The sequence below is a fragment of the Ammospiza caudacuta genome, chromosome 1, assembly GCF_027887145.1.
Source record: "Ammospiza caudacuta isolate bAmmCau1 chromosome 1, bAmmCau1.pri, whole genome shotgun sequence".
NCBI lineage: Eukaryota > Metazoa > Chordata > Aves > Passeriformes > Passerellidae > Ammospiza > Ammospiza caudacuta.
The window spans coordinates 114,947,913-114,975,767 of record NC_080593.1 but is presented as its reverse complement, the minus strand read 5'-3'; the positions used below and the strand labels follow the sequence as shown (position 1 = coordinate 114,975,767).

Sequence of the window (27,855 nt, the reverse complement as noted above, 5' to 3'; positions counted from 1 at the left end):
TATTTTATAGATGTTTGTATTCCACAGAAGTTGTAGGGGTAGAGTTGCTCTGTTTATATTTTTGTTTTCTGTCACTTTCAAATCTTCTGTCTGCAGAATGCATTGCTTTAGTTTGTATTCAGTGAATTTGTTACTTCTCTGGATTTCTGCGTTGTTTCTTCTTCTAACTCCTTTTGGCACAAGCAGTTAAGGAGATTTTAGGACTTTGGTTGGCTGTTGTGCAGTCTTTCTCTTTGAGTGCAGAAGGAACAGATGGGAAAAAAGATCCCTTCCTAGTTTCGCTCTGCCTGTCAAGCGGATTCCTTCCCCTAGAAACTGTGTTTCTGCCAATCACTTCTGCTTCTGTGCATGCAGCCTCTAAATTCCATAGTACACCCAATAGGTTCCTTTTAGCTTCTGACTGTGGCCTTTCTCAGGGAAACACTGGGTGAATTTAGCAATGCTTAAGATTTTTTTTGTGAAGTTAACTGCTTCAAACTGGGTTTCTTTTGCTGTAGAAAATCAGTAGGTTTTTCCAGGGTCTGTGTTATTGTCTGCATTGTAAATTCTTGTATGCACTTGGCTAACTGGGAAGCATCTTATATAACAGATAAAGCTATGGTCATGTTTAATTTTGAATAACAATTTCCTGCTTAAACCAAGTGACATGAAGTTCTCTGGGATTTGAACAGGATATTTATTGAAAGTCTTTTATTTATGTAAAATATGAAATCTGGGCTGCTTTTTGGTCTGTAGTATTGAAAAGGTGTATTACTTAAATATTATTTCCCAGCTATTTTCTCTTTTTATGAAGATTGTTTTTCAAATGAAGAGCCATTAAGAATAAGGCTATTAGGGCCTGAACACTGTGACAGACATTGAAATTGCTGGAAGTGAAATTCTGTGAAATTTTGGTGTTTTCTGAACATGCCCTTACAACAGACCTTGCTCTAGAATATAGGCATTCACTCCCAATATGGAGTCCCAAATCCTGAAATTTATCTCATAAGAAATTAGGATAGTAACAGTTGTTCTAATAAATTAATTTTTTCACAAAGACTTGCAGTGTCAGAAGAATGTGAAATTTAGGTTTTAATTCAAAATATACACAAATACATTAGAAAGATAAGCAGGAAATATACCTGAATTTGTGAAGTTTATAATTTCCCCTTCTTTCTTCAGACTTACTTATCTGAAAAAAAATTCTAAGTATCTGGCTGTACTGAAAAAAGTGTTTGCCAAATCAGGAAAATACACTCTCTTATTTTGCTTTTGTTTGACTAATTTGGATTCTTCAGCCACACAGAAATTTCAGGTGCTTAGACAGATTTGGATAATTGTCTCTTTCCTTGGAATAAATTGCATTGCACAATCAGAGCTGGGCCATTCATGATGTCAGCTTGAAAATGCCCATCTCTGTGTGTCATTTCAGTGATTCATTTGAACTCTTTTTGGAATTGAAGCAAACAGATTTGTCAGAGATTTTTTTTACTTTTCAAATGTTCTTTTTTGCTACTTGATGAAAGACACAAGGTCTTTCTCTGTGTTGATTTGCTCTGCAGCTAATATAGAAGTGTTTTTTTAAATTATACTACTTTTGCCTGTGTAGAATTACTGAAGTAATTTTTAAAATGCTCCTTTTTATATCTTCAATATTGCTGAGAATTCACACTAAATAATTAGAAGACTAAATAAACATTTGATAATTGTCATGAAGATACCTACATCTTCAAGCATCCACTTTTTCTGGTGGTGAACTGTCCCAGCTTGGTGCAGAGTTGGCTGTGCAGGTGTTGAATGCTGCCCATATTATTATTCTCATACTCTACAAAAGAGACACTGGCATTTCCCTTTTCATACTAGTGGCAGCAGAAGCTTTGTTCTTCAGATTTGACTGGGATACTTTCCCTGGCTTGTTGGTAGTACAGCAGTTTAATTCTGTCTGGATCAAGTGGAAGTTCATCCTACTGCATCAGCCACAGCAACTGTTCTTTGATAGTTGCTTTAGGCAGGAGGGAAATGTTGTGGCTGCAGACAAGGGAATAAAGAGCAAGTCAGAGGAGATTGAATTACTTACTGGGGGTGTTGAGAGTATTTCTTTTCAAGTGTCTCCATAGCTCTTATTATTTCAGTTTTCAAGTTCATAGAACATCAATGATAATTTTTTACTTTAGTATTACATCGGAGTAGTTAAATGACATTTTTGTGGATATTTGTTTAATTTGTTAATACTTTGAAATCTGTTTTCATTTTTAAGACCTTCTGCTTGTTCTTTGTAATTTAATAGCCTCAAAGATGTTGCTGTGCCCTCTTATTTCCATAATACAAAGTTTAAGCAGGTCAGCAGTTGGGTTAAAGGTGTCCAGGAAAAGCTAAGGTGCCCATGGGTAAGGTGATTAAGGTGTCTTCTCGGTGATTAGTAGGTAATTAACATATGCAGTCCTTTGGTATTAAAAGTTTTTGTTATAAGGGAAGCTGGCTTTTCAAATCAGATCATAAATGTACCATTTCTTCTAGTTGAGTTTGGAATTTAAACACTGCTTGTAATCTTCCTGAGAATTGGAGCATCCCTGGTTATTTTTTTTTTGTAGTAACATAATTAGAGCAAGGCACGTAGTCTTGCAATGCCTGAGAACTTGGAAATTAATTCTGGTTTTCTATCTCTATTTTTTTGTTGTTTGCTCTTGACTCCTCTTCCTTTGTCATTACAAAAATTAGTCTATGACATGTGCATACATTGCTGCCTGTAGATTGTAAACAGAGTAGATGGCAGGCTCAGGCTCCTCAGTAAATAAAGTCTTCATAGAGTTTCAGATACTCCAAATGTGAGGTTTAACTCTTCTCTAAGCAGTAATCTGGTGCTCTTACTCGACTCCCAACTCACCAAAGCCACTGCTGAGGCATGTAGTGTGCTACAGACCCAGGTCATGAGGAAACAGAGTTCATCATTGCTCCACAGAGTGACTATTTTTTTTCTTCTTTATGCTAAGTCCTTACTCTTTATCTTCTAGGATGATTCTGCAGGGTTGTCAAAAGCAGATACTATCATTCCTTTGCATGTGGGTTTCTGTAAGACTTTCCCATATTCAAAGTCTTTGAATTGCTTTTTTTAGTGTGTGGTTGATACCTGTGATGATAGTTTTTGTTACTGTTTCTGGTATATTAATGGTAGATATTTGTCACCTAAAGTATGCTTTGAACCTAGATTAATGAGCATACACAGTACCCTTCAACATATATTATTGTAAGTTTTCTTAGATAAACAACAAGCTGAAATGAAGTCCAAGGGAAATGCCTAAACATGGGCTAACAGAATAATTCAAAAAGGAGCATTTCCTTTTCATTTTTTTTTGTCTCATGTCCTGTTCACTTTTTGTAAATACAGTATTCTGTATGCAATGATCACAAGGATTTTTTACAATGTATTTAAAAATCATTGTATGATTTAGATTCATAAAGATGCAAAGCTAAGAGAGCTGAGGTGCAAATTCAACTCTGCTAAATAGATGAGCATTGAAACTGCAAATAGATTCTTCTTAAATCACAGCTGAAAATTGTTAAACATGCTATATCTCCTTTAAGGAATATTTCCTTGGTGCAGAGGAGGGTAAGGTCCCTTTTTGAGTAACAATCATTTGTACAAGATAGAAACAGCAAAAAATGGCTATTTATACAACAGCAGATCAATGTCTGTCACTTTCTGGGATTTTTGCTGTTGCTGAACATGTATTGCTGAGCTCCACTAACTGTTGCCAGTCAAGTAGCTGAATTCAGTGGATGGCAGAGGTTTTTCAGTAATAGCTAACATAGTAAATAACACCAGACGTGCATTCTAATTGCATTGAGGCAGTGTAGATGGTTTGGGAAAGAGGCATGAGCAAGATCACAATTATCAGCTGGAGGCAGTGTTGGAGTGTTGAAGAGCACCCCCAGATTTCCAGCACTTTGAGACTGAACATTTTATGGGAATTTTCTGCTAGAAAAATTCCCATGAGTTTTTCTTCAGGAACTATTTCTTTTCAAGGTTGTTACATTTCTTAAATGAATAAAATCAAGCAAGTTCTTAGTGATGAAGGATGGAAGAGCAAGGAGGTAATAGTTGAGCTATGGTGTTACAGAGAATGCATCTGGGATCTTCCAGAGCACTGATATGTTCAGAAAGCTTTGCATCTCTTCCAGTTTGTGATCCTGATGATCCTGTGCATACCCCTCAATTGTGTGTCACACTACTTGCCATATGTATTTTAACTGTGTGTGTTTCACTATAATTTTCCTAGGAAAAATGGCTTCTCTATCCATCCTATTACAGACTTTTTCAGGAATGTGTCCTTGGTGGATACTGAGGCTGTACATTGCTTTTTGGCTTACACTGGAAAGTGTTCTGCACTTGCTGAAGCTGAAGTTTTATATTTTTTTCTTAAGAATCTATAGATGTATCGTTGGCTTTAGGGCTTCCATATTCCATGTTGTGTATAATAGTTAATAGCATAAAGGAGTTTTTAATTACAATATTGGCAATAATAGAATAAAAATATTTTACTAATGAAATTATTAGGAAAACTGAAATACGTAGGCTGTAAAGAACCAGTGCCTATTTCTGACTGGTAAGATACAGTTGACCATGCTCTACATAGGACTTTGGGGTAGGTGAACATTTAGTATTTATGTGTTTACAAATGATGCTTTTCTGAAACTTAATGGAAGATCTCCTTGATTTTTCTGCAATTTTTGCTTAAGTTTTAGTAGTACATATTTTGAATCCTTACAAATAATAAGGCTGATTTTTTTTAAGTTCTTGTTTTGCCTTGTGATTTTGAATTAATTTTTAATATTAACAGTTCTGGTTATCATTTGATATTTATTTCTTGTTTTATAACTTGTAGGCCTCTAATAGTCAAGCATCGCCACAATCTGCTACCACGCCAAGGACGGAAAGTGCTACAGGAACCGCAATTGCTACCTCTTCAAGAACTCCTCCATCACTCAGTCTTCAGGGTCCCCTGTGTCCTCCTGTGTGTCCCCCAGCTCCATTGGAAGAATTGTCTCCAGACAGCATTGATGCTCACACGTTCGATTTTGAAACTATTGCCCATCCAAACTTGGAGCAAGCTCTTAAGCAAGGATCATTAGACTTGGATTCATTGGCAGAGAGCCCAGAATCTGACTTTATGTCAGCAGTAAATGAATTTGTAATAGAAGAAAATCTAGTGTCTCCTAATGTCGTAAGTGACCCACAAAGCCCAGAAATGATGGTGGAATCTCTTTATTCTTCAGTTATCAATGCAATAGACAGTAGGCGTATGCAAGATACAAGTTCTTGTGTAAAGGATGTTTCAGTAGAAAATGCTTCTCTCAGTGTTTGTGTGGAGAAGTGTAGAGTTATTGCACAAGACTCAAAGGTACATTTAAGAGGTATAAAAGAAGATCTTTGCCATTTCAAAACACTTGTACAAAGAGAACAGTGTGACTTTTCTAATTCTTTAAAATGTACTTCCTTAGAAATAGTAAATACGATTGAAAAGGTAAAGCTTTCACTTGAGAAAACACTAAATGATAAACATCAAAATGAATTACAGTCTTTGAGAAGTGAGTATGAATCTAAAATTAACAAATTACTGGAGGATGGTGAAGAAAGTAAAAAGAAAATCAAAAAGTTAAAAGGTGACCTGTTAGGTCTTGAGGAAGTTCTTCAGAATAAGAATGATGAATTTGCAATAGTAAAGAATGAGAAAGAAGCTGTGGTTTGCCTTCAGAATGAAAAAGACCAGAAATTACTTGAATTGGAATGCCAAATGGAGACACAAAATTCTGAAATCAAGGAGCTGAGGCAGTCACGTGAAATTGTACTTGAAGACTTGAAAAAACTTCATGTTGAAAACAACGAGAAACTACAACTCCTGAGGGCAGAACTTGAGAGTTTAGAGCAAAGCCATTTAAAAGAACTGGAAAGCAACCTACAAGCCAGGCATTTACAGGAATTTGAGAAGGTCCTAGCTGAGCACAAGGACTGTTTGGATAAGTTAAAAAAAGAGAACGAGCATAGACTTGAACAAATGCAGGAATCTCATGAGGTAGTTATGAAAGAGAAACAACAACAAGTAGAAGAGTTACAACTGAAGGTTTCAGATCTGTCTGATTTGCGGTGCAAACTAGAAGTTGAACTTGCCCTGAAAGAGGCAGAAACTGATGAAATGAAGCTTCTTTTGGAAGAAAGCAGAAATCAGCAACAAGAGACCTTAAGATCTCAGGTTGACAAGGAAACTGAAAGCTTAAGAAAGGAGATAGATAAATTAAACAATAAAATACAAATCAGCAGTGATGAACATCAAGTGGGCTTATCAGAACTAAGGACTCTGATGACAATTGAGAAAGATCAGTGTATTTCTGAGCTAGTAAATAGGTATGAAGAAGAATCAAATTTGCTTAGAACTGAGTTAAATAAAGTAACGCTTCTTCATCAAAAAACTGCTGAGGCAGAAAAAAGACTTTCAGAGCAAATAACAGAACTGCAAAGTAAGTTAGAGTTGGAAATGACTGCCCTAGAGAAGGAAAAAACAGAAAAATTGTCTCTCTGTGAGCAGCAGGAAAAATATGAAGCTATTATCCATAAGCTAAAGGAAGAGAAAGAACTGTTAATATCTAACCAAGAACAAGACAGGCAGTTGCTCATTCAGAAGCTCAATTGTGAAAAAGAGGATGCAGTACAAACTGCTTGTAAAGAGTTGGAATTACAGAGGGAAGCTGCTGAAAAAGGACTTTTGGAAAAAATACTGCAACTTGAGATGCAAGTGAATCAGAGGTACTGTAAGAATTAAGTTACTGTGTTTTCCTAGTATTTTAATCAATATGGTATATTTATTACATGCTGTGCAGTAACTAAGATTGTTGTATTTGTAATAGTGTTTATCTGTATTGGTTTCTATATTCACATTTCAAAATATTTGTAGGTAGTGGTGTTCTCATTTCTGTAGTTCATTTCAAGGACTGTAAAATATGTTACACAGGAATATTTCAAGACAGCAACGAAGGTTTTATATTTCAGTCATGTTGAAGGAGTGTTTTCACAGTAGCAAATTGCAATTTTGATGGTCTCAGCCCCTCTCTTTTCCCATCCTTGCTCTGCTAGCACTGTGGGAGCATGCAGCGGCTGGCTTTTGGGTAGCCTGATAACTTTCCTCATTGGCTAACTGTACACCAGCTTGGTGATAATGGGGCATGAAAACTTGTGTGGGAGTTTATACAGGATTGACTGAGAGCTGTCCCATGGCCACATGCACTTCCAATGACCTTTGCTGCCCCACTTACCTATTTCAGTGTCTTCAGTTTGAGTTTCATAATGAAACACAAAGGTGCAACATATTCTTAAAAAACATCCTAACATCACCATTTTTCTTTGTTAATTTCTGGAGAGATTTTTCCATTTTAAAAATATGTTTTTCTCTAGCCAAGAATGCGTAGAATTACTCTTTCTATTGTATCTTACATACTTATGAGTTTGTAATGCCTGCCAGCAGCCTACATTATGTTATAGAATGGAAATAGTAGAATTTTTCCATGTGACTAAGGCTAAGGCTTAGCAACAGTATTTTTTTTAAATGCTAGCATTTTATCATTTATGTTTGTGTGGTGTGAATCAATGCAGCAGATCAATCTTGTTTGTAAAATATCTTAATAGAGAAATTTTTTCCCAGGTATTAGGCTATACCAAGTATGTGAAATGGGAAAAGACCAATAAAATGGACAGAATTGACATAAAAGCAAGAATATTGCAAAAAATTAGTACAGACTTAAGTTAGCTTTTAAATTTTTAGTATCAAGGTACTGTTAAAAGAAAAAAAGATAGGAGAGGGGAGGTCATGCAGAGTCCAACAGCATAGTCATAGTCCAAGGGAAATGAGAATATCTGCTTCACTGGAATTGTCTGCTACCTCAGGATTTTCATGTGCAAGCAAGTGCATGATTATGTGATGTTGTGTTAGTGCCTGTGTTTGCTTGTCAGTGTATAAAGAAATGCATCAAGATAATATTGCTTCTTTGAATTAAGTTTGGGATAATGAAATCTAAGGACAGCCCGTCTTAATTGAAGAAAATATTCTCTTAATGAAATATGGTGTGATGAGAACAAAAAAAGATAAATTCTGCATTCTTTTCATTTTCTGTGTATTTATGCATTGTAGAAATTTGAAGAACTTGACTCAACAGGAAAAAGATGTAGCTGTGTCATCAGACTTTTTTAAAAATCCACCTACACTTAACTTTCAACTTGTGATTACAGCTGTGTGTATTCTTATCCAAACTGGATAAAACAGATAATGTATTTCAAAGAAATATTATCTGTTTCAATCAAAAGAAGTGCTGTTAGTTTGTTAGAAAGTTCTGTAAAGTAATTTAAGTTTTAGTGTGACATTGAAATATATTTTGCCTCCTCAGGCTTCTTTTTATGCCTTTGTTCTGCTGTTATTTTTTTTTTTCTCTAGGAATCAAGATATATACTATGTTTTTATCTCCAGAGTGGTTATATGTTGAGTAAATCTGTCCTAAGATTTCAAAGTCACTATTTACTTGTTTGATTTTTGAATTCTTAAAACCCCAAGCTATGTCAATAACTCAGGTTGATTTGTTATTCTCACTCATTGTTTAGCAGTTGTAATGGTAGAAAACAACTTTTATTTGGCATGTGACTATACGTTTGTTGTTTCCTGCACGAGTAATGTTATGTAAGCCATTCAGAAGGTACAGATGAAGAGACATATTGTTAAATTTTACCTGGGTACTGTACTGGTGTCAGGAATTTAGGGTTTTCCATGGAAATTAACAAAAATATTAAGAGGCAACAAAGGAATGTTTGCTATCCATGCATTACCACAGTATAAAAATTAACATAGTTTGGTGTGTCTGAAAATCAAGTCATTTTGATTAAGAAAGATAGTAAACCTGCAAGGCATTTGTGGTTTCATTTCCTCTTTCTGCACTATGTAGTAGTGTAAAACAGTAGAGAAAACCACAATATCTTTAATGACTTGTTGTTAAGCATTTTGAAGCAGGTTTCTGGTTAGTTAAAATATCTATAATACTCTAAAGAATGTTAAAAGTAGAATAGGAATCCCAACTGCTTTAAAGATGGAATTACTGCTTTGGTATGTTGCAGTCTTAGTATTGCCCAGCCGCTTCTGTCACACCACCATATGTAGTGGAGCTTCACAGAGTGCATGTCCTCTCTCTCCTAGCTAGGCTTCCCTCAGAAATAAATTGAAATTTAATCAAGCATGAAAATCTTTACTTGGTGGCACAAAAAAATATTTGCCTGAGTGTTTCATGACTTTGTTTTCTCTGCTTATTTTACTTCTGACTTCTAGAATGTCAGAGGCTGTTTAGCTACTCTTGAGAACTTCAGTTGGCTTTTAGAGCTCTTTTATTTAGAGCTTCTTATGGGCTTTTTGAGGGCTTAGCTGCTGCATAATAGTTTGTATATTCACTATATCCCCATGTGGTAAAACAAGTAACAGTGTTGTTAAGTACATTCATCTTAGAGCAATGCAAGTGTTTGCTTGCAAAGAAACCCCACATATCTCAAGATATGTGCTTTTGGTATCTTGAAAATAATAAAGTTAGCCATTGTCACTGTTGCTGTAGTTGACAAGACCTTTTCAGAGTAAGTATTTAAACCTACTGCCTGGTAGAGTGATGAGGTATGAGAACTGGTAATGTGCTAGCATCCTTTGCAGAGCAGCAATATCTTTTACTTGGCTGTCATTTGCAAGCAGTAGTGCAGGCAATCCATCTGAGAGGCAGATGATTTCTGCTTTGGTTTAGTTCAGCTAAGAGCTTTGGGTTTAAATATTATTTGTTGTAATATCAATATGGTTTTAATATGATTCTGGTGCAGATGAATAATAGAAACTTAAAATAATACAATTTTTCACAATTGTTGCCCAACAACAGGGTTTCTCTATTCTAAAGTTCTTCAGAGGCATTCTTGATAACTCAGGCCAAAGCACAGAAGAGTGTAGTTAGTTTTGCTTCAGTGGTGAGAAATACTTGGCTTATGTAACATTGTGTCAAAAGCCATTTAAGGTCATTATCCTGCCTTTGTGACTGTTGATGGTTTCCTTCTTTTATGATCATCACTGCTGTCCTCCAGATTCTGCAATCCGGAGTTTTGAGTTTCAGATCTGGATTCCTTAGCATCAGATTTCCGCTGAATTATTTTCCTTATGTGATATTTCTGAAGGCTTTGCATTTTGACATACTAAGTATTTTTGTGAAGTTGATAGTTTCTTTTTACCACTTTCCTGACTTCGTTACATTACTAAAAATATAAACAAAAGTCCTCCCCCACCACAAAACTTCAAAATTAGAGCCAGCATGCTATGCTAAAAACAGAGAAAACTCGAGTAAGAATTGGTGAGATGCTCATGATTAAAAAGTAGAACTGAAGTTAGTGATGGTTTATTTATAATATAGTATTTATTAAATATTTCAGAAATAATGTCTCAAAATGAACGTCTGACTTTTTGTGTGTATGTTTATTTCATGTATTGTGGGGCTTGGTATGTGCTGCACATTTAAAGCCTAAACATTTTCTTTTAAGTCCTCCTGCTGAATCATCTGCTGAATCAAACTTAGTTGCTGAACTTCAGGAGAAGCTTCAGGAAGAAAAAATGAAATTCTTAGAGCAACTTGAAGAACAAGAGAAAAGAAAAAATGAAGAAATGCAGAACATCAGAACATCACTCACTGCAGAGCAGCAGGTAAAGCTGAATTTTTTAAAAATTATTTTTGCTTCCAGGACAATTGTGTTCTTTTGCTGCTTTGAAGTTAGAGTATGGTTTTCTCTTTTGCTCTGTAACACTTGCACATTCTAAACTTGTGTGATTATCTGAAGCCAGGATATGATGTGTTAATGTAATCAAACATTTAAGCATTAAGGAAAAAAATACAACAAAGAAACAAACAAAAACACTCCACTAGAAAAAAAAAAACAAAACCAGAAGGCAAAACCAATTACCAAACAACTGGCAATCCAGATTCAATTTTTGTGACTTCTTTTGCTGAAGTGCTTGGAATCTATATTCATTCATTTCTTTAACTGCAGAAAGAGACCAGGTATTAAAAAATTTGTGGACAACACAAAATTTACTATTTGAAATACTAACTGATCTGGAATCAATTAGTATTTCACTAGCTTTTAAAGTATATTACCATGGACAGGTGGTGTTTTGAGGTTCAGAGCATAAACATATTGTATTTTGAGGTTCAAGCAATGTATGTTGCATTTTATGTAATAAACTTAAAGCCACTGTGTAGTCCTTATCTTGATAAAAATCACATTGCACTGGATTATTATTTTACATCTGAATCCACACATTTTTTCCTTTCAAAACATCTTGGGGTTCTTAGTTTCTGTAGAGGAGTCTCAAGTTCTTAAATTAAATCTGTTAGTAACAGCTATTATCTGCAGCTTTGTTGCATTTAAACACTGAGAAAGGATTTTCTGTTTTAAGCACTTCTCCCTACTGTAGCTGTGGTAGGATCACATAAGGACATAGAGACAAGGGTGGTGATCAGCCAGCTTGGTGAATGAATGCAATTAATCACTTGATACAGGGAGTAGGGAACACAAAATTGCAGATGACTGTAAAGAAAGGGGTCTTACTGCAATTGGACTACAAGCATTAATGCTGAAGTTAGCCTTACATAGTAGATCTAATAGGAAATTTTTTCCTAGATTGGTAATAATTTGATTTATTTTTCCAATATTCCTTAGTATTCCATTTTCCTCATTATCTAACAGTATTCTTCATTTCTTGAACAGAGCGTGGAAGGGAAGGTTCTGAGGCATTGGCAGCAAATTCCAGGGAAAGCTGGATCTTTTTAAAAAAAACAACAAACAATGAACAACCCCAAAAGAGACCCCAACCAAAGCAAACAAACACTCCAAACCCAGAAAAAGGGTGTATCAGTCAGTGCTGACAGTTTACTTCACTGCCTCTGCTGATTACTGAATACTTTGTCTATTTAGTCTTGCCTTTGTCTTTTTTGAGTTTTGTTTTTTTTTTTTTCCTCTGGGAAGTTTCCTCAGAGGTGTCACTTATGCTTTTGTTATGTAGACATATAACAAAGTTATATATATGTATAGATGTTATATATATGTATATAACAGAGTTATGTTATGCAGACATCTAAAAAAGGCTGCTGTGCCCTATGTAAGTTGTGTAGCCCACCAAATAGTTTGCATTTTAAGAGTTGATAGGCATATATCAAGAGAATCTTCAAAGTCACAGAAGAATTAAAAGTAATTTGAAATATCCTTTTAGTAGATAGTTTTTAGTAGGTTTTGTCTGTCTCTTCAGCAGCACCCTAAGAGTTAAAGGGCACAATGATCAGTAGAAGTACTGAAGAACTGGAAAGATTTGTTAGACTGGTACTGAAGGCTATGCTGGCCACTTCTTATGTTCACCTATTCAAGCTATTAACCAGGATTCCTGTGTATCTTTTGCAATAATTAATTGTTCACTGAAGAATTAATGCATGACTTGAAATGTATTTTTATTTCAGTTTATAGTGTATTCATAAGAGTATTTTTTCTTTTTCATTTTATGTAACATATCTGGATGCAGTTCAGCTTTATCTTAATAATTTGAACCCTTCAAGTAACTGTTTTAAATATAGAATGCTCAAGTAATTTACATTAACTGGAATAAAAAGTATTAAAGAAAAATCAACAACTTATGGTTTTAAAAAATTATTTGTTGCTGTACTGCTTGAATGTATCAGGCTTGAGGGAATGAGAGGGTTAAAAATAAAATTAATTACTAAAAAATTTTAAAGAAAAACATAAAAATAAAATGTACTGATATTTCTTCACCAAAGCAATAAGTAAAAAAGTTTTGATTTCTTCTTTTATTGTAGAAAACTGAAATGCATGCTGTCTTTTTGTACTATCTTGCATTACATTCTTACAGTATGTTCCTTATTTCAGTAATACTTCCTCTCTGTTTTCAGACCAACTTTAACACTGTTCTGGCAAGAGAGAAAATGAAAAAAGAAAACATAATTAATGATCTTAGTGACAAATTAAAAGTGCTTACACAACAGCAAGAAAAAGATAAGGGTAAGCAAAGTTCTGAGGAAGTTTCATCCTTTCTAATAGAACTGTTCCATTCCATTTGCAGATTGGCTTTGATCCTTGGTGTTGCTGTAATTAAAAGAAATTCTGTTTGTTTATGTCATAGATTTGATTGAAACACTTTCTGAAGATAGAGCTCGCTTACTTGAGGAGAAGAAGAAACTTGAAGAAGAAGTTAATAAACTGAGAAGCAGTAATTTTTCTCCATCAACCTACTTGGCAGCAGCATCAGAAGCTTGTGGAGCCTGTGCAGCTGATGTGCCCACAGACACAGAGAGATTGGTTGCTGACTTTGGGGCTGAGGGGAGAATGGATTCCACGATGGAAACCAGTATGATGGCTGTGCAGTAAGTATGGAGCATAAGAGCAGAAATAAAGCATGCTCTTATTCTGGAAATGTGTGCTCTTGGGCAGTGTGAAGTACAGATGAGCGTGTTTAACTCTCCTGCCTTTGGTGCTCTTCCTGAAAATATTCTTTTAAACATACATGTACATACAGTTGTGGTGTCACAATCATTAGGCATGTGTGGGTTTGATGACTTTCAAGTATGCAGCTTCAAGGTGGAACTTGGCCCCACAATCATGATGTAAAAGAATATACCTAAGTATTCAAAACTTAAGTCAAACAGAAGGAAAATTGTAATGGTGAATGAACTGGGAGGCTGCATTTTACTGACATATCTTTTGAACAGTGTCTCACTTTCGTGCCACTAGCATTGTAAAGAACCCCAGGCTTCTCCTCCATACCTTTCACAGAACTAAGAAACCTGACTGGCAGCCACACAAGAGGAGCAAGGTTTTTATCAGAGGACAAGAGCAAAATAGTTAGATGTACTTACATTGACTTTAGTCAGTGTGCATCACAACCAATGCTGCCTAACCCAGAATCACATACCCAGAGCACTTAACAGCTTTGTAGAAGTAAAGATGAAAACTTGTCCTTGCCAAGCTAGACTTGCTCTGATAATAAAACCAGGAAGTACCCCATATTTTAAAAAAGAGCTCTTTCTTATAGTAATCATTATAGCCCTGCACTTTCAAAACAGATGTACAGAAAAAAATTTAGGGTGAGCTTGTGAACAAAAAAATTATGACCCAATGTATGATTAGACAGAAACTTTCACAGGTTTCTGTTGACTGCTTCCTATTGCATGAGAGCTAAACAGCCTTTTAACTGAAATGAAGTAATGATTAGTATGGTTTGTTTATTTCTAATCTGTTAGTTCTCTGATAATTTTGATTGGATTTATAGCATGTTTCATCCCAAAACTTGTCTGTTTTCTCAACCAAATCGGTTTGGACTACAAAATCGTTGTTTCTTCCCTATTTAAACTGCTTTTAAAGTACATTATAACTGTTTTAGGAATTACTGTTTATGTTCTTAAGCAATTACTTGGGCTGTTAGCATTTATTTTATCATGCTCCAGTACTCAGTTTATCCCACAGATGAAAGGCAACAAGTAGCAAGTTCACATTAGTGTCTCTACCAGAGAGTACCAGGGCACTTCGGAATACTCCCCAGTAGCTTTTTAGCTACAGACCAGGAAGGTGGGACATGATAGAGCTGAACTGCAATATCAGGGATTAACTGTCAGAGCATGTGGGGCTGTATCTTTCATCCTGGTCTCTTGAAAACAATGCAAAATACGAAGAATTGCCCTGATGTAGGTTGATAAACTAATCAGTGGCTGAAAATTCACTGGCTTGTTGTGACAAAGAACCTCTTTGGTTTAAAGAGAAGGAAGAAAAAAATCCAAAACCCCATCCAGAAATATCGATGCTGATTCCTAAGTGTCTTTCTATGATGTTTCTTCTGTGCTAGCAAATATATAACGCTCTCCACTGAGTGAAGATAACAGGTCAGTGTGGAAAAGACAATTTTTGATTATTAAAAAAAGGTTAGTTTTTAACCTGTCCATTTTCTTTCTCTTTTAGTGAAAATGTTCATATGTCTGAAGAAAAGCAGAGGATAATGTTGCTAGAAAGAGTGAGTAGATTGTTTGTTTGTGAGGTTAAGTACTTCTGACTAAGTATTTAAAAGTATGTACATGTGAAGTTGTGCTGTGGTCCATTATATGCTCTGATGCATCATATTGTCTGCAGAGATTATCAATATGATTTCAGGGAATCTTTTTTCATTGTACTTTTGGATCACTGTAATTCACTGAAATAATTCAAGATAACTATTAAAACATTGCTCTTGGCCTATCCTTGTTATGTTTATGTGGGCTTTGGTACAAGTGACTGATCTGTCACTCTTTTTAGGAATGACAGATCATTGATACAGAGAATTTATAGAGAAAAAAAGTTAGAACTCCTTTTCCTAATTAAGAAATACAAAACAGCTGGACAGGATTTAAGATTGATTTGCCACTTTCTCATAAAAATGGGTAATTTTTCCTCATAGGCTGTCTTCTTGGTAAAATGTGAGATTATCCTCTAGTAGTTATGCTGGAGTATTTCAGATTCTAGTAATTTTTAACTGGCCAGTCATATCTAACTTCATCTCAGTTGTCTTTGAAGTTGACTTTTTTTTTTTTTTAAAAAAAAAGGTGTCATTAGCTTCCAACTTTTTAGGATCACTTGGACTGAAAACTGGAACCAAATAAAGAACAGGAATGCTTTCTGTTAATGGATTGTGACACTGTATGAAGCAACTGCCTGGGTGTTTCTGACTATGAGCATGTACATGCTTTTTTCTGTCATTTGATTGCAAAGGATTTGTCATGGGTAGAACCTATAACATCATAATATATTACATTTCGTTTGCTGTTCTATCATTTACATGTTTTTCTAACTGAAAGAGAAGTATGACTATGCAGGTACAATCATAGCATGAAGGTTTGTAGCACTAGGATAATTCCTAGACTTCAAGGGGTTTTTTGCATGTCTTTGTTCAAAAGATGCTTTGATAATTGTTTTAGAACTGAAGGATGTAGTATTGTACAAGTAGTTGGTCTCTAGTCATATTAGAACTTTAAAAAAAAAGTTTGTACTACATGAAGTATAATATCCAGTTAATCAGATTAAGTTTTTCTTTTAGACTTTGCAGTTGAAAGAAGAGGAAAATAAGAGATTGAATCAAAGATTGGTAAGTATTTGTGCAATCCATTTTTTAAGCCTCATGAAAAAGTAAGAAAAGCTTAAAAATGTTAAGTTTGTTAATATCTAACTTTTTTTATTAATTTAAAAATATTTAAAGTGTTAAGGCAAGTGGTGGATAGGGAACCTGATAACCTTTGAGAGATTACATGAGCTTAGTCTTCTCATGGAAAAAGATTCACAGGACTGAGAAGTGACTTCTTCCCAAAGAGCACAGACCATCCAGAGTTGGGGTAGTGGGGTGGTAATTTCCAGGGCACCATGACTCAGCTTTCAGCAGCAGTAGATTCAAGGCCAGTTTACATGAATATAAATATGCCTCCACTTTAAGCATAATTGGGAGTGTTAACAATAACTTACAGATTGTTTTGGGAAAACTGCACCTGCCACCTTAGTAAGGTGTGAAACTGTAATTCTGCCTAGTAGCTGGAAATGCAGGCAGGCACCATATAAAATGCTACAGTAAATGCCTATGGAAGGAAAAATAATTTAGTGACAGAGTGCCCTTGATTCCTGTAGTATAAATTCTTCTTCTTTTATTTATTCCCTCTTTGTCCATGCTAGCAGGTCTCAATTTTAAGTCTTAAAAAAATTCCTGTGTGTATAGGAAACAGGCACATTCTTTGGTTGGACTGGCCATGGAGATCACACTTTCTTTAAGTGACTGGTGATACCAAAAGTTTGGTAGGAACTGATACCTCTATAGTGGGAAGTTAGACTTCATACCAGGTGTAGGGAAAGATTGCAAGACATCTAAAAGTATAATTTTTCAAGGATAATTTTTAATTCAGAATGTCAGTGAAATACACAGAATTTATTTAAGTGTAATTTTTACAATAAAAACTCTAAATACACCCAGACAGTTTTGTAAACCTCTCTGTAGATATCTTGTCATATTAGAGTAAAATAAAATGGAAGAAACACTGTGTATGAGACAACTAGAGGATTATTCTTGTTATGATTAATAGAAAGGCATGTAGGAGAAATTGGTGGTTCTTTGGTCTCTAAGGCAATTCAAATTTGATTTTTAAATGGAACTTCATGGCTTTTTAATTCCTTACTTATAAAGTGAGTTTTTACATAGTGAGTTTTTATCATTTATCTCTTCATCCTTCTTTCCCTCTCCCCCTCCTTTTAAATGCACTTCTAAAATTGAGATATGCATCAACACTTCAATATCCATGTTTATTTCTATTGAGGTACTTCAGATAAGGAGCTCAGAAGGCATTATGTGTGAAAAAGAAAATCTTCATAGGTCATTGGCTTTTGCAGAAGAACTTGTAGGTTACTTCTACAAGGAACAAAAAGGAGCTCCTTTTAATACATGGAATGTTATTACAGGATTTTTGTTATAGTAAATGAGTTATTGAGAAAGGGAACAATTTTTTCTATATAAAGGCTATTACAATTGTATTAATAAAATATTATTTACTAGGTTTTAATGTAATTATTCTCAACATTCTAGTTTGTTCTGTTTTTCTTGAAGTTAGAAGTTAAGGAAAACTACAGAAATCAAGCTATTTTCATTTAACGCTTATTCCAGTTTGAAAAAACAACAAGAAAATATCTGGTCTGTATATCTGAGGAGAACTCTCAAACTCTTCTGTGAACAATCTAAACAAATATGACAAATTTCATGCTAGCTGTGACTTTTTCAAGAAAGAAAGGTAGCCTCTAAAACTTTTTTTAAAATAAAAAAAAATAAATTAAAAACAAAATTCTTAAGTTGGATCCTGTAAATAAAACTGTTGAAAGTGTCATCAGAATTTGAGAGCATTCTGTGATGCACTGCATTCAATTTGGACCTATTCTTTGAAGAAATGAAGAAAATGAGCTGTGGATAGGCTTCAGGCTCATACGAAAACAGGCTGGTACTGCCTCTGGGGAAGGCAGGGGGCAAGATTGACAATAGGAAGGAAATTCGCTATAGGGAACAATATCTGAGTTACAGCTGAAAAATCACATGCTGAACTTCAAGTGGGAGCAATCTAGATTTGAATAACATTTATGAATGATCCAGGCCGTAGGAATGGGTGGAAAAACTGCAGGACCTACCTCTAGTCAGAGTTTCTGTGGAATAATTATGAATTATCTGTTGTAAGGAGGTTACCAGAGGGTAATGGAACTGATACATTTATGTCTGAGCAGCTTCCCCAGCTACTTGCCTGCCCAGGGGATAGGTGTTCCCTTGGAGATAGAAGTAGCATTAATTACCCATTGTCATTTCTTGTCACAGTTCTCATAGAAACTTTGTGTGCACTTATGTTTATTTTTAGGTCTAGGTTGTCCTATTGAAGTTGTTCCATGTGCCAGTATTTTATTAATTTAAACAGAATTAAAAGAAAATATACATGTAGGAGATAACCTTACAGAATTGAACCTTGGTTTGGTCTTAGTAAATCTGACTCCAGTTTTGTTCCAGGGAGTGCTGCCCTGTTGATTACAATAAACTTGAGATTTTATGACTGTAGAAAAACTGAGAGACTATCTTAAGCTCAACATCTAGAGTTTAATTGTAATAAACATGTTTAATCTATGGTGTTCTGCCATCAGCCTTTTCTGGTGCCAGTGACTTCTCTGTTAGAATAACACATTTATGATAAGTCTTGTGTATGCCCAGAGTAAATCTTCACTGGCACTGATATGAAAAGTTCTTCCCAGTTTTAAATAATGAGGAAGAAGTTAGTTATGCTGGAACATTTATAATCAAAGGTAGCCATTAAAAAAAAGTACAATAATAAAAACCAAAACCGAACCACAAGTAACCAAACCCACTACAGAACAGGATCACAAAAGTATGGTGGGTTTTCTGAGTGAGTATAAAATCTGCAAGGCAGTGTTTGAAATCAATGAAAAATCATCTTGCCGTGCTCTTACCTGCAATGTACATTTCATCATAGCTTGCTTAATAGGAAGTATGTACTTAATAGCTTAATAGCTATTCTCTTTTTACTTAATAGCTTTTCTCTTTTTATAGATGTCTCAAAGCATGTCATCAGTATCCTCAAGACATTCTGAAAAAATAGCAATTAGAGAGTAAGTACATGTTAATTTTCATATACATAGATGGATATGCTTGCAATAACATAAGTGTATAGTTAATGTTATACTTCTACTGTTCTTGCTTTGTGGTGAAAGGATGCACAGATCACTGTAATTTAGCCATCAGCTATTGAACAGTCCCAGTTGAGCATAAATCAAATTTTATAAAACCTTTTTATAAACAATGAAATGGCCTTTTTGAATTCTCTGTCAGTGACTTTCTTGAATTCCATACTCCGTAGGATTTCTAGCATTCTCTGAGGCTTTTTTTTAGATTACTTTTTTGTTTGCTAAAACATAATGATGCTATAGCATCAATCTGTTAGCAGCTGCATTTAGAATTGTTGCTGGAAAAAGAAGTATTCTTGTAAAATGTGAAAGCTTCAGACAACTTTCAATTAATATTAGGCTTATATATTTCTTGAATAATATGAAAATAATCTTTGGAGAAAGAGAGAATCTGCACAGATTTTTCTATTAATGTTTTGTGAATTACACCAGTTTTCATTTTTGATGTAACAAGATCAGGATGTGAAGAATAATTTTTTTCCCTGTAGCATCTGAAAATTGTCCCAAGTGTCTTGGTAGATTTTGAGGAGGAAAATGGTATGACAGAAGAATTCATCTGTCCAGTAGAGATGTTTTTAAGTCAATATAGCTTGTCTTCATAGTAAGTCTAGGCAGAAAAGTTTGGAGTATTGTTCATTTAATCCAAAAATGAACTTTAAAGATTATGACCTAAATTTCTCTAGATTTACTCATTTGATTGTCTTTATATCTGTAGTCTCCTTCTATGGAGAGGTTTTTCACTTTCTTTGCACTTCCTCCCTTATCCTCAGAGGAGTAGTAATATTTATTCCTAGAGCTCCCTTGTGATCTAATGCTTAATTTGTAGCTAATTTAGATTTCATTTCATTAATGGGTAAATAATTTACTCACAACACTTTACACTGTGGAACAAGAAGTTTGGAGACAGAAGTTGCTCTCTGAATTCTGTAGTTGAAACTTTGCATGAGAACTTGGTTTTTGTGTTCCCTAGTGTCAGAAAAGCGGAATTTTAAAATGTTTTATGTACAGTTGCCACAGTGTTTCTTTGGTTTTTCATCATTTTATCAAAGGTAAACACTTAATTCCTTACTTGTCTTGTGTGCTTAGAATTTTAAGATTGGAAGCTGCATAAATGTTCTTGCTGTATTTTTCTGTGTTCATATTTTTTTCAGTTTAAAACAACAAAAAAATGTTTGTAAACACCACTACAGTGATGATTACCTTAATTACCAGTGGAAAAAAAATAGTACAAAATTGAAACACTGGCATTTAGTTAGGTATTTCTGATTGTGTTTTAAAGAAAAAATGAAAGTTATTTTGAGAAAAAGAATCTGAGCTGATGGGTGTAGAACGTTTCAAAAACACTTTTTAAAGGTAGCCTGCTTTTGTTGTCCTCAGAAAATAGGAAATGTATATGAGTTGGCATAGCACGTGGAACTGTCTGCTGCTCTTCAGCCTAGTCGGTCTCATGCAATACATGGGGAACAAATGTAGCTTTAGGCTTCTGTGCTGTTTGTTTAGTTAAGTTTCTGTGATTTTCTTTTTTTCCCTAGTTTTCAGGTTGGCGATTTGGTACTCATTATCTTGGATGAAAGGCATGACAACTACGTGTTGTTTACTGTTAGTCCAACCTTGTATTTCTTGCACTCAGAGTCCCTTGCTGCACTGGATCTCAAACCAGGTGAGTGTGGTAAGTGTCAGATTTTTTTCTAATTATTATCTCCTCTTACAACTAACAGTCTTAACTTTCTAACACTAAGTGATTTTTATATGTATGTGATAAATACAAGAAGCATGTAATAGTTGTCCGCTATCTTTGTAGCTTTTGCTACTTGTTCTGGTGCAAAATATTTTTCAAAGCAGAACATTTTTAATTAAAAATTTATATAGATGTTAATATCTTGGAAAATTGGGAAAAAATATCTGCATCTTCAAAGTAAGCTGTGGGGGAAAAAAAAAACCAGGGAGAATATGCCTATTTGGTACACACAGAGTATGTTAACATTCCCATCAGGCTGCTTTACCTACTCAGCATAAATAATAAATAAAAACATGTAGGCAACAGTATATGGGAGTTTGCAATCAATATTTTTGCTCATATTACCAAATTAAAGTGGTATTTATTATAATATTTTCAGAGAAGACTTCGAGTATTTCTTTATGTTCAAGTTGATGACACATTTACTTTTTTTGTCCCATAATTTTGAAGGGTTTTTGTTCACTTTTTTTTGGCAGCTATCTAAACTTAGCAAAATTGAAATTTTTTTAAATGAGGAAAAATAACAATGCTTTGCACTAAACCATGGGCTCCAATGAATTAATGGAATGTCTTTAAACAGTCGTGTTTTTTTGCAAACCCACCTGTGCTCCCAGCTTTGTAAAAACATCTTAGAATATGCATCAAAAGAAAGTTTGTATTAATCCCAACTTACCAGTGAAAGTTTCTGTGTTATTGCATGTCACAAACTGTGAAATAATTTCCCTGAGCAGACTCTCTGTAGATTGCAGTTATGATGAAAGATGATAGATCTTGAATAACTGTGTATTCTCCAGAAGACCACTAAGCCCTAACTGGATTGTGAGTCTGCTGTCATCTGTGAAACCTGAGGGGAAAATGCCTGTCTTACTTCCAGACATTCTGACCCATGGCATTAGTAATGCATATATAGCTGTGTGAAATATGGTAGACTTTTCTTACTGGGTCTTGACATACATGAGATAAAAGCCATGTCAGTTTGTATGTTACTGTGAGTACTTAATTCACTGACCTGTTTTCAAATTGACTTGGCTTGCTCTGGTCCTTACCAGTTGCTGAATAGAGTTAATCACAAATCTAAGAAAACTGCAGATAAAATAAATATCAAGACCTAACAACTGCCTGAGGGACACATTTGTCTCTGTCTCATTGCTTCAGGAAACTGTCTTGATTCTATTTCTGCATCAGGGAAGTGAGAAAGTGAAATATCAGAACACTTGTGATAGGTTGTATTTGTGATAGGTTAAAATTGGTGTTGACCTAGGTACTGCAAGTTATTCTTCTAAGGGCCACCAAAATGTTGCATTTAAATCTGATCTTACTTAATGTTTATTTATTTAAACTGTTAAAAAAATCTGCTTTTAATGAAAAGATAATGTAATATCCTGGTACCTGTAGTTGCTTATCCAAAATATTGCATACATTTTCTCTTTAGCATCGGGTGCATCTAGGAGACCGTGGGTGCTAGGAAAAGTGATGGAAAAGGAGTATTGCCAGGCAAAAAAGGTAAGAAAATAGTAATGAGAAATCATCTGTGATTAATAGAGAAAAACGTATATTTTAGTATTTTTAACAGTTATGACAGATTCTCTCTGCATAAGAAGTTGGATGAAAATTGTCCTAAGTTCTGCTATTCCTGCTTTTCTTTTGAGTCAGTGAATAGCAAGAGTAGGGGAACCAGAAGAGTTGAGTGAGCAGTGGGTTGGATATTGGCATCCACACTGTCCAGAGCCTTGCCAGACTCCTAAGGGTCTCCTGAATACTGAGTAGTGGGAATCAGTTTGAGCTTACAAGTACAAAAACCAGTAGAATAATTCCACATTTTAATTTTTTTATTCTTTTTTTGTAGGCACAAAACAGATTCAAAGTTCCTTTGGGTACAAAATTCTACAGAGTGAAAGCAGTACCATGGAACAAGAAAGTATAACACAACAAAGTTTTAGTTCATTCTGTCTCCATTCTTTTTTGACTTGTCCTTCAGTGCTCGTTCATCGCTCCAAATACCAGGCCATCTTTTTATACTGAGGTCATGTGACAAGATACGTCATTGATGTACTGCTTTTACTTTTTAACAGGTGACATTTTAGAAATTCATCAAAAACTCTGGCCCTAACTGCTTCGATTTTTTTACCCAGATAACTTTAAGAGTGTGGACCAAATGAGTTCATTTTCTCTAAGGGCAACCACATGAAACATGGTTTGTTTGCCATGTTAATTGCCTGTTAAATATACTTTAGCTTGTATTTAGATGTTAAATGTTAGTTACCATTATTACCAGCATATGTCCTTTTGTGAAGTCATTATCAAAGTACTTGCACTCTTTAACAGATTCTTTATATGTGTAAAATTCATCAACTATTTAAAGAGGGTGTTCATTGCATGCAGATAATCATATAATTTTTCTTCAACATGAGTTTGCCTCAGTAGATGAATAAAAATAACTACTGCAGCTTGTTTCATTACATGAAAATACTCTTCAATGTTAAAAAACCCTTGTAATTTGATGCACTGATTTTGAAAATCAGTCACAGTTAGATCTGCAATCTTCAAAAGCACTTTCGATGGATTGATCACACAGATTCTGAAGGGAAGACACCTGTGCTGCTTATTCAAGGTGAAGCACTTGTTCTTCCCAACAAAACAGAAGTCTTGTATTAATCTATTTAGAAAAATCATATTGATGAAATTGTATTTCATGGTTGAGTTTCAGGAAAAAACTCATTGTACATTAACCATACAAGAGTCATTTAAGTAACAAATTATTGTAATTGTAAAAGACATGTAGAATTTTAAAACAATAAAGATTTGAAACTGTATGTGTTTGAAGTATTTGTGTGCCTTTTAAATACTATCTCTAGTATTTATTTCATGTTAATCTGTTGCATCTTCTCTGTGGTTTCTCTGGCAGTTTCATTACATAGAAATACCCAAATTTTCTGAGAGGTAGTAATTTTCAAAAGCATTTGGGAATTACAAGAATTACCTTTTAATCATAAAAATGAATTTAAGTAGACAGAAATTTTAATTTTGCCAGCATATTAAATGCATAAATGACATTTTTAGTAGTTATACTGCCTACATTTTTTAAATGTAGTCTTATTTTTAATAACAGTATAAAAGGTTATACTATAAATATGTAACCAATGGGAAGGGAATATATGAGTTCGGCTATGAGCTCATGCCTAGGATTCAGTCCATGGAGTTATTCAGCTGTGATTTATCTTCAGGTGTGGAGTGGAAGAGGAAGAGGTAAAGAAATGATCACATGAAAATCTCAATGCTTCTGCTCATACGTTTCAAATAATATTTCTCTATACTAACCAGTCCAGTTGAATACCCAGGAACATCTGTATATGCTTTATTTAAAATTTTATTCCATAAAAAATTTAAGTTCAGATTTTATTAAATGCATGGGCTTGTAACTGTATCATATCTTTGATTAAATAAATCTAAGACAATTGATCTGTGGAAAACAGAATGTCATTTCGTCAAGTTGCCTTCTTACCTGGTTGTTAAATTTACTAGTTGATGTACTGACTTTTTAAAATTAGTTTTCTAATGTGCCTTGTTCGTCAAGAATAGTATTACCATAGTTGAGTACTACCCAGTGTCAAATATGTAAAAAACATAGATCTATAGGACAGGTTTAATGCAGAGAAACAACCCATGATGCAATTTTTTTTTTAACCATTGAATTTTTCACCTTCAGCTAAATTGGAATTCAGGTCTGTCTGCAATTAAGTGCAGTCTTGTTCCTTAAGTCAACTTAGTCACAAGTGATTTAAGAAGTTGCACACATAGTGTAACTCATTTCTTTAATTATGCCAAATGTTTAGAAGCCTTGATGTCTTTTACCCATTGACAAAACTTTCCCAGCCTCAGATACTACTGCTGTGAATATTATAAGTCTTGCAGGGATTAGTTGGAAGCCATCAGGCTTTGCTAAGAGGCAGTGAATCTCCTTCCATTTCTGGGAGGGCAGTCATTCCTTGAGTAGCAGCAGTGAATCTGTGTGGCAAGGGGCAATCCAGTGCTATAACGTAAGACCCCACTCTTGTTATTGAATAATCTACTTCAAAGGTAAATAAAATGTTGCCTAGAAATTTCTCAGTGGAGGAAAGGATGTGTTGTCAATCAAGTCCTTGCAAGTTGGATAAAATTGCTGGTTTGATGATGGCCCTGCATAACAGAGCACCTACAAGGGGCACTCCTTTTAGGGCATACAAAAATACAGATTTTTCTTACACTGTGAATCATTAATCACTAAGGTTTGTGTATCTTTCTGCTTTGTGTTGATGACATACCGTGAAGTTCATTTGTTGTAGGCTCTGAGATGGTGCCCTGAGTGCTGAAGTGAGGTGAGTACAGAACTCGTGCTGAAAATTAGCTTCCTCACCAAAAAACCTCAGAAATTCCTTATTTTTGTCTATAAAAACATCTAAACTTTCTAGTCTTGTTTTACTGTTGCTTAGATTAAAAATACATACTTTTAAGCTTATATATGGACAGTAGCAGCAATGATTTATGATACTATGAAAGTTGGCTTGATTTCTAGTTTAAGATAAAAAGTCATGACTGAGGTTTATATAACTCAGAAACACATGAGCAATATATGAAAGTGAACTTGGGAAGCACCTAAATAAATTGATTAAAATAAATTGCTGTAATGCAAACTATGAGGGAAGAAAAACTTCTTCCCTGCTGATATCTGCCGCTTTATAGAATGCCAGGATGTATCTGTTATTGTTACATGACATAATATTTTAAAAATATAAATAAACAGCAGTGCCTTTGGGTTTTAGGAATATTTGTCATGTGTTTCATTTTATAATCTTTATGTATATTCAAAATGGAAATTCTGTCAAACAAACTCCCAATGTATTCAGTAATGATTCTGAACAGTCATTGAGAAAAATGTAGTTTACATATTTTTGTATGTCACAGCCCTACTAGTTCTTGAAAGTATGTTCGTTATGTACCACCTATGTGCTTCGTCTTGCACCATAATAAAAATTTGTATATGGCTATATGATTTGGAAGAGGAGCATGGTCAGAAGAGATGGGAGAGAAGTGGGAGGATAAATTTGATGATCTCAAATTTCTCTAATTCTTTTCTGGAGCAGCATGTTGGAAACATAACAGATACTAAAAATAAAAGCCTCTTGTGCTACTGCTAATACATGTTTATTCCAAAGTCTGGCTTTAGAGAGAGGAAATTTATTTTTCTGAACTGCAGAAGGCAAAATGAATGGTAGAAAAAGTTGATTGAAAGCAAATGCTGTCCTGCAGACTTAACACAGAAGGGATGTGATAATTTAAAAGGGATTTTTTCCAGTGTTCTTGGAAAGCTGTATCCATTTGAATACTCTGAGAAGCATATTAGTTTTTGCACTGCTCTGCAGTCAGTCTCTTGTCAGGAGCTTGTGCTGTTTAGAATTCAGCTGTGTTGCATTTGAATCTTAAGATGATCTGAGTAGGACCATTTTTACTGAAGTATACACTTTTCCCAAAGTTACTTATGTTATATAGTAGAACTGGGAAATCTGCCCTCTGCAAAATTATTCTGTGCCTTTTTGCAGCACTAGTTTTCTTTGTGACCTACATTGCAGCCTTATTTTGTGGAGTTTAGCTAGAAGGCAGATTGGCTGTGAGCAGGTACAGCTAAAATTGATTAGTACTTTGGAGTGCTGTATAGTTCCTATATTTTTTAATTAATAAATTGTAATTTAATTATTATTTTAATTATAGCTTATTATAGTTAATATTATAATAAATTATTATTAATTAATAATTTTTAAATCAATAAGTGCAGGCAATTACTGCTTAGTGTCAAATTAATAATTCAGAAATAGAGCATTCTCCATATAAGAGCTCCTTTTCCTTCTCAAGCCTTTTAAACTTCAGTGATCTATCTCAGTGCTGCATTTTAAGGTCACTGATTTCTTTATCTCACTTTACAGCCATTCTGCAGTCCTGAAGCAGTGATGATAAATGGGAAAGGGTAAACAGTTACTTCCTATAGCACTAGCTCTTTTAACAATCACTCATATTAACAACATCCACATAAAATACTGAGGAGCATGGGAAAGTCTAGTCCCCAGACTCCAAATACTGACTAAGAATTGAGTTCAATATTGGTGCTCTCAAGCAGCATCAGATTTAGAGAACAGTTGAGGTTGTAAAGAACCTCCTGAGGTTGTATTGCCCAACTCTCTGCTGGGACTGAAATCCTGTAATGTTTTTAGTAAGGGTCTTCAGTTTGCAACTGATTTGGCAATTTAATGTTTTCAACATTCAATTTAGCCCTTTGTTTTGAAGCCTGGATTGAAACTGCTGTTGTAATTTGAATAATTTTTAAATTCTTCCTTATTTCTGGCTCAATTTTCTGAAATTAATCATCGCTGGCATCCTTGCTTTCCTTTTCTTGACTTTTGCTTCTTTGGACTTAAATTCACTGTGGGTTTGACTTTTTAGGCAAAATTATTTAGTAAGTAGCAGATTTTTTTTTCTGCACTGAGAAGAGCTATTTTCTTACCTCCTAGTCAAAAATTGGTACTGTTTGCAAAAGGGTGTTAATGAAGAACCATGCTCAGAACAGTAAGTCCTGTTTCTGCCCCAGATCTCTACATGAGATCTATCTGTTCTGAACACAGGGCTGCATGCTTGTGCACACAACACAAGCTCCTGTGTTGGTTGCATTAAAGGTGCAGAAAAGATTGATAAGTAATGCCTCATTTTTATTTTTTAATGAAGATTAGGTACAGAGCTATGAGTTACATACAACCAAAATATTCTGTGT

At 34.6% G+C, this 27,855-nt stretch overlaps 1 protein-coding gene across 2 annotated transcripts in view; it reads left to right on the top strand.

Annotated features, from left to right (window-relative positions):
• The window catches only part of RB1CC1 (RB1 inducible coiled-coil 1), a 65,812-nt gene extending 41,940 nt beyond the window's left edge, over positions 1-23,872 (top strand). The window contains exons 15-24 of one of the 2 annotated variants that reach the window (XM_058801385.1): positions 4,863-6,778; positions 10,571-10,730; positions 12,985-13,093; positions 13,215-13,455; positions 15,044-15,095; positions 16,152-16,199; positions 19,188-19,246; positions 20,854-20,981; positions 22,492-22,562; positions 22,906-23,872. In XM_058801385.1, the coding sequence (XP_058657368.1) occupies positions 4,863-6,778; positions 10,571-10,730; positions 12,985-13,093; positions 13,215-13,455; positions 15,044-15,095; positions 16,152-16,199; positions 19,188-19,246; positions 20,854-20,981; positions 22,492-22,562; positions 22,906-22,983 (2,862 nt within the window). In that variant the 3' untranslated portion in view covers positions 22,984-23,872. Of the gene's footprint in view, positions 1-4,862; positions 6,779-10,570; positions 10,731-12,984; positions 13,094-13,214; positions 13,456-15,043; positions 15,096-16,151; positions 16,200-19,187; positions 19,247-20,853; positions 20,991-22,491; positions 22,563-22,905 lie in introns of both variants that reach the window. The other variant, XM_058801374.1, reaches the window with a different exon arrangement.
• The last annotated feature ends 3,983 nt before the right edge of the window (positions 23,873-27,855 follow it).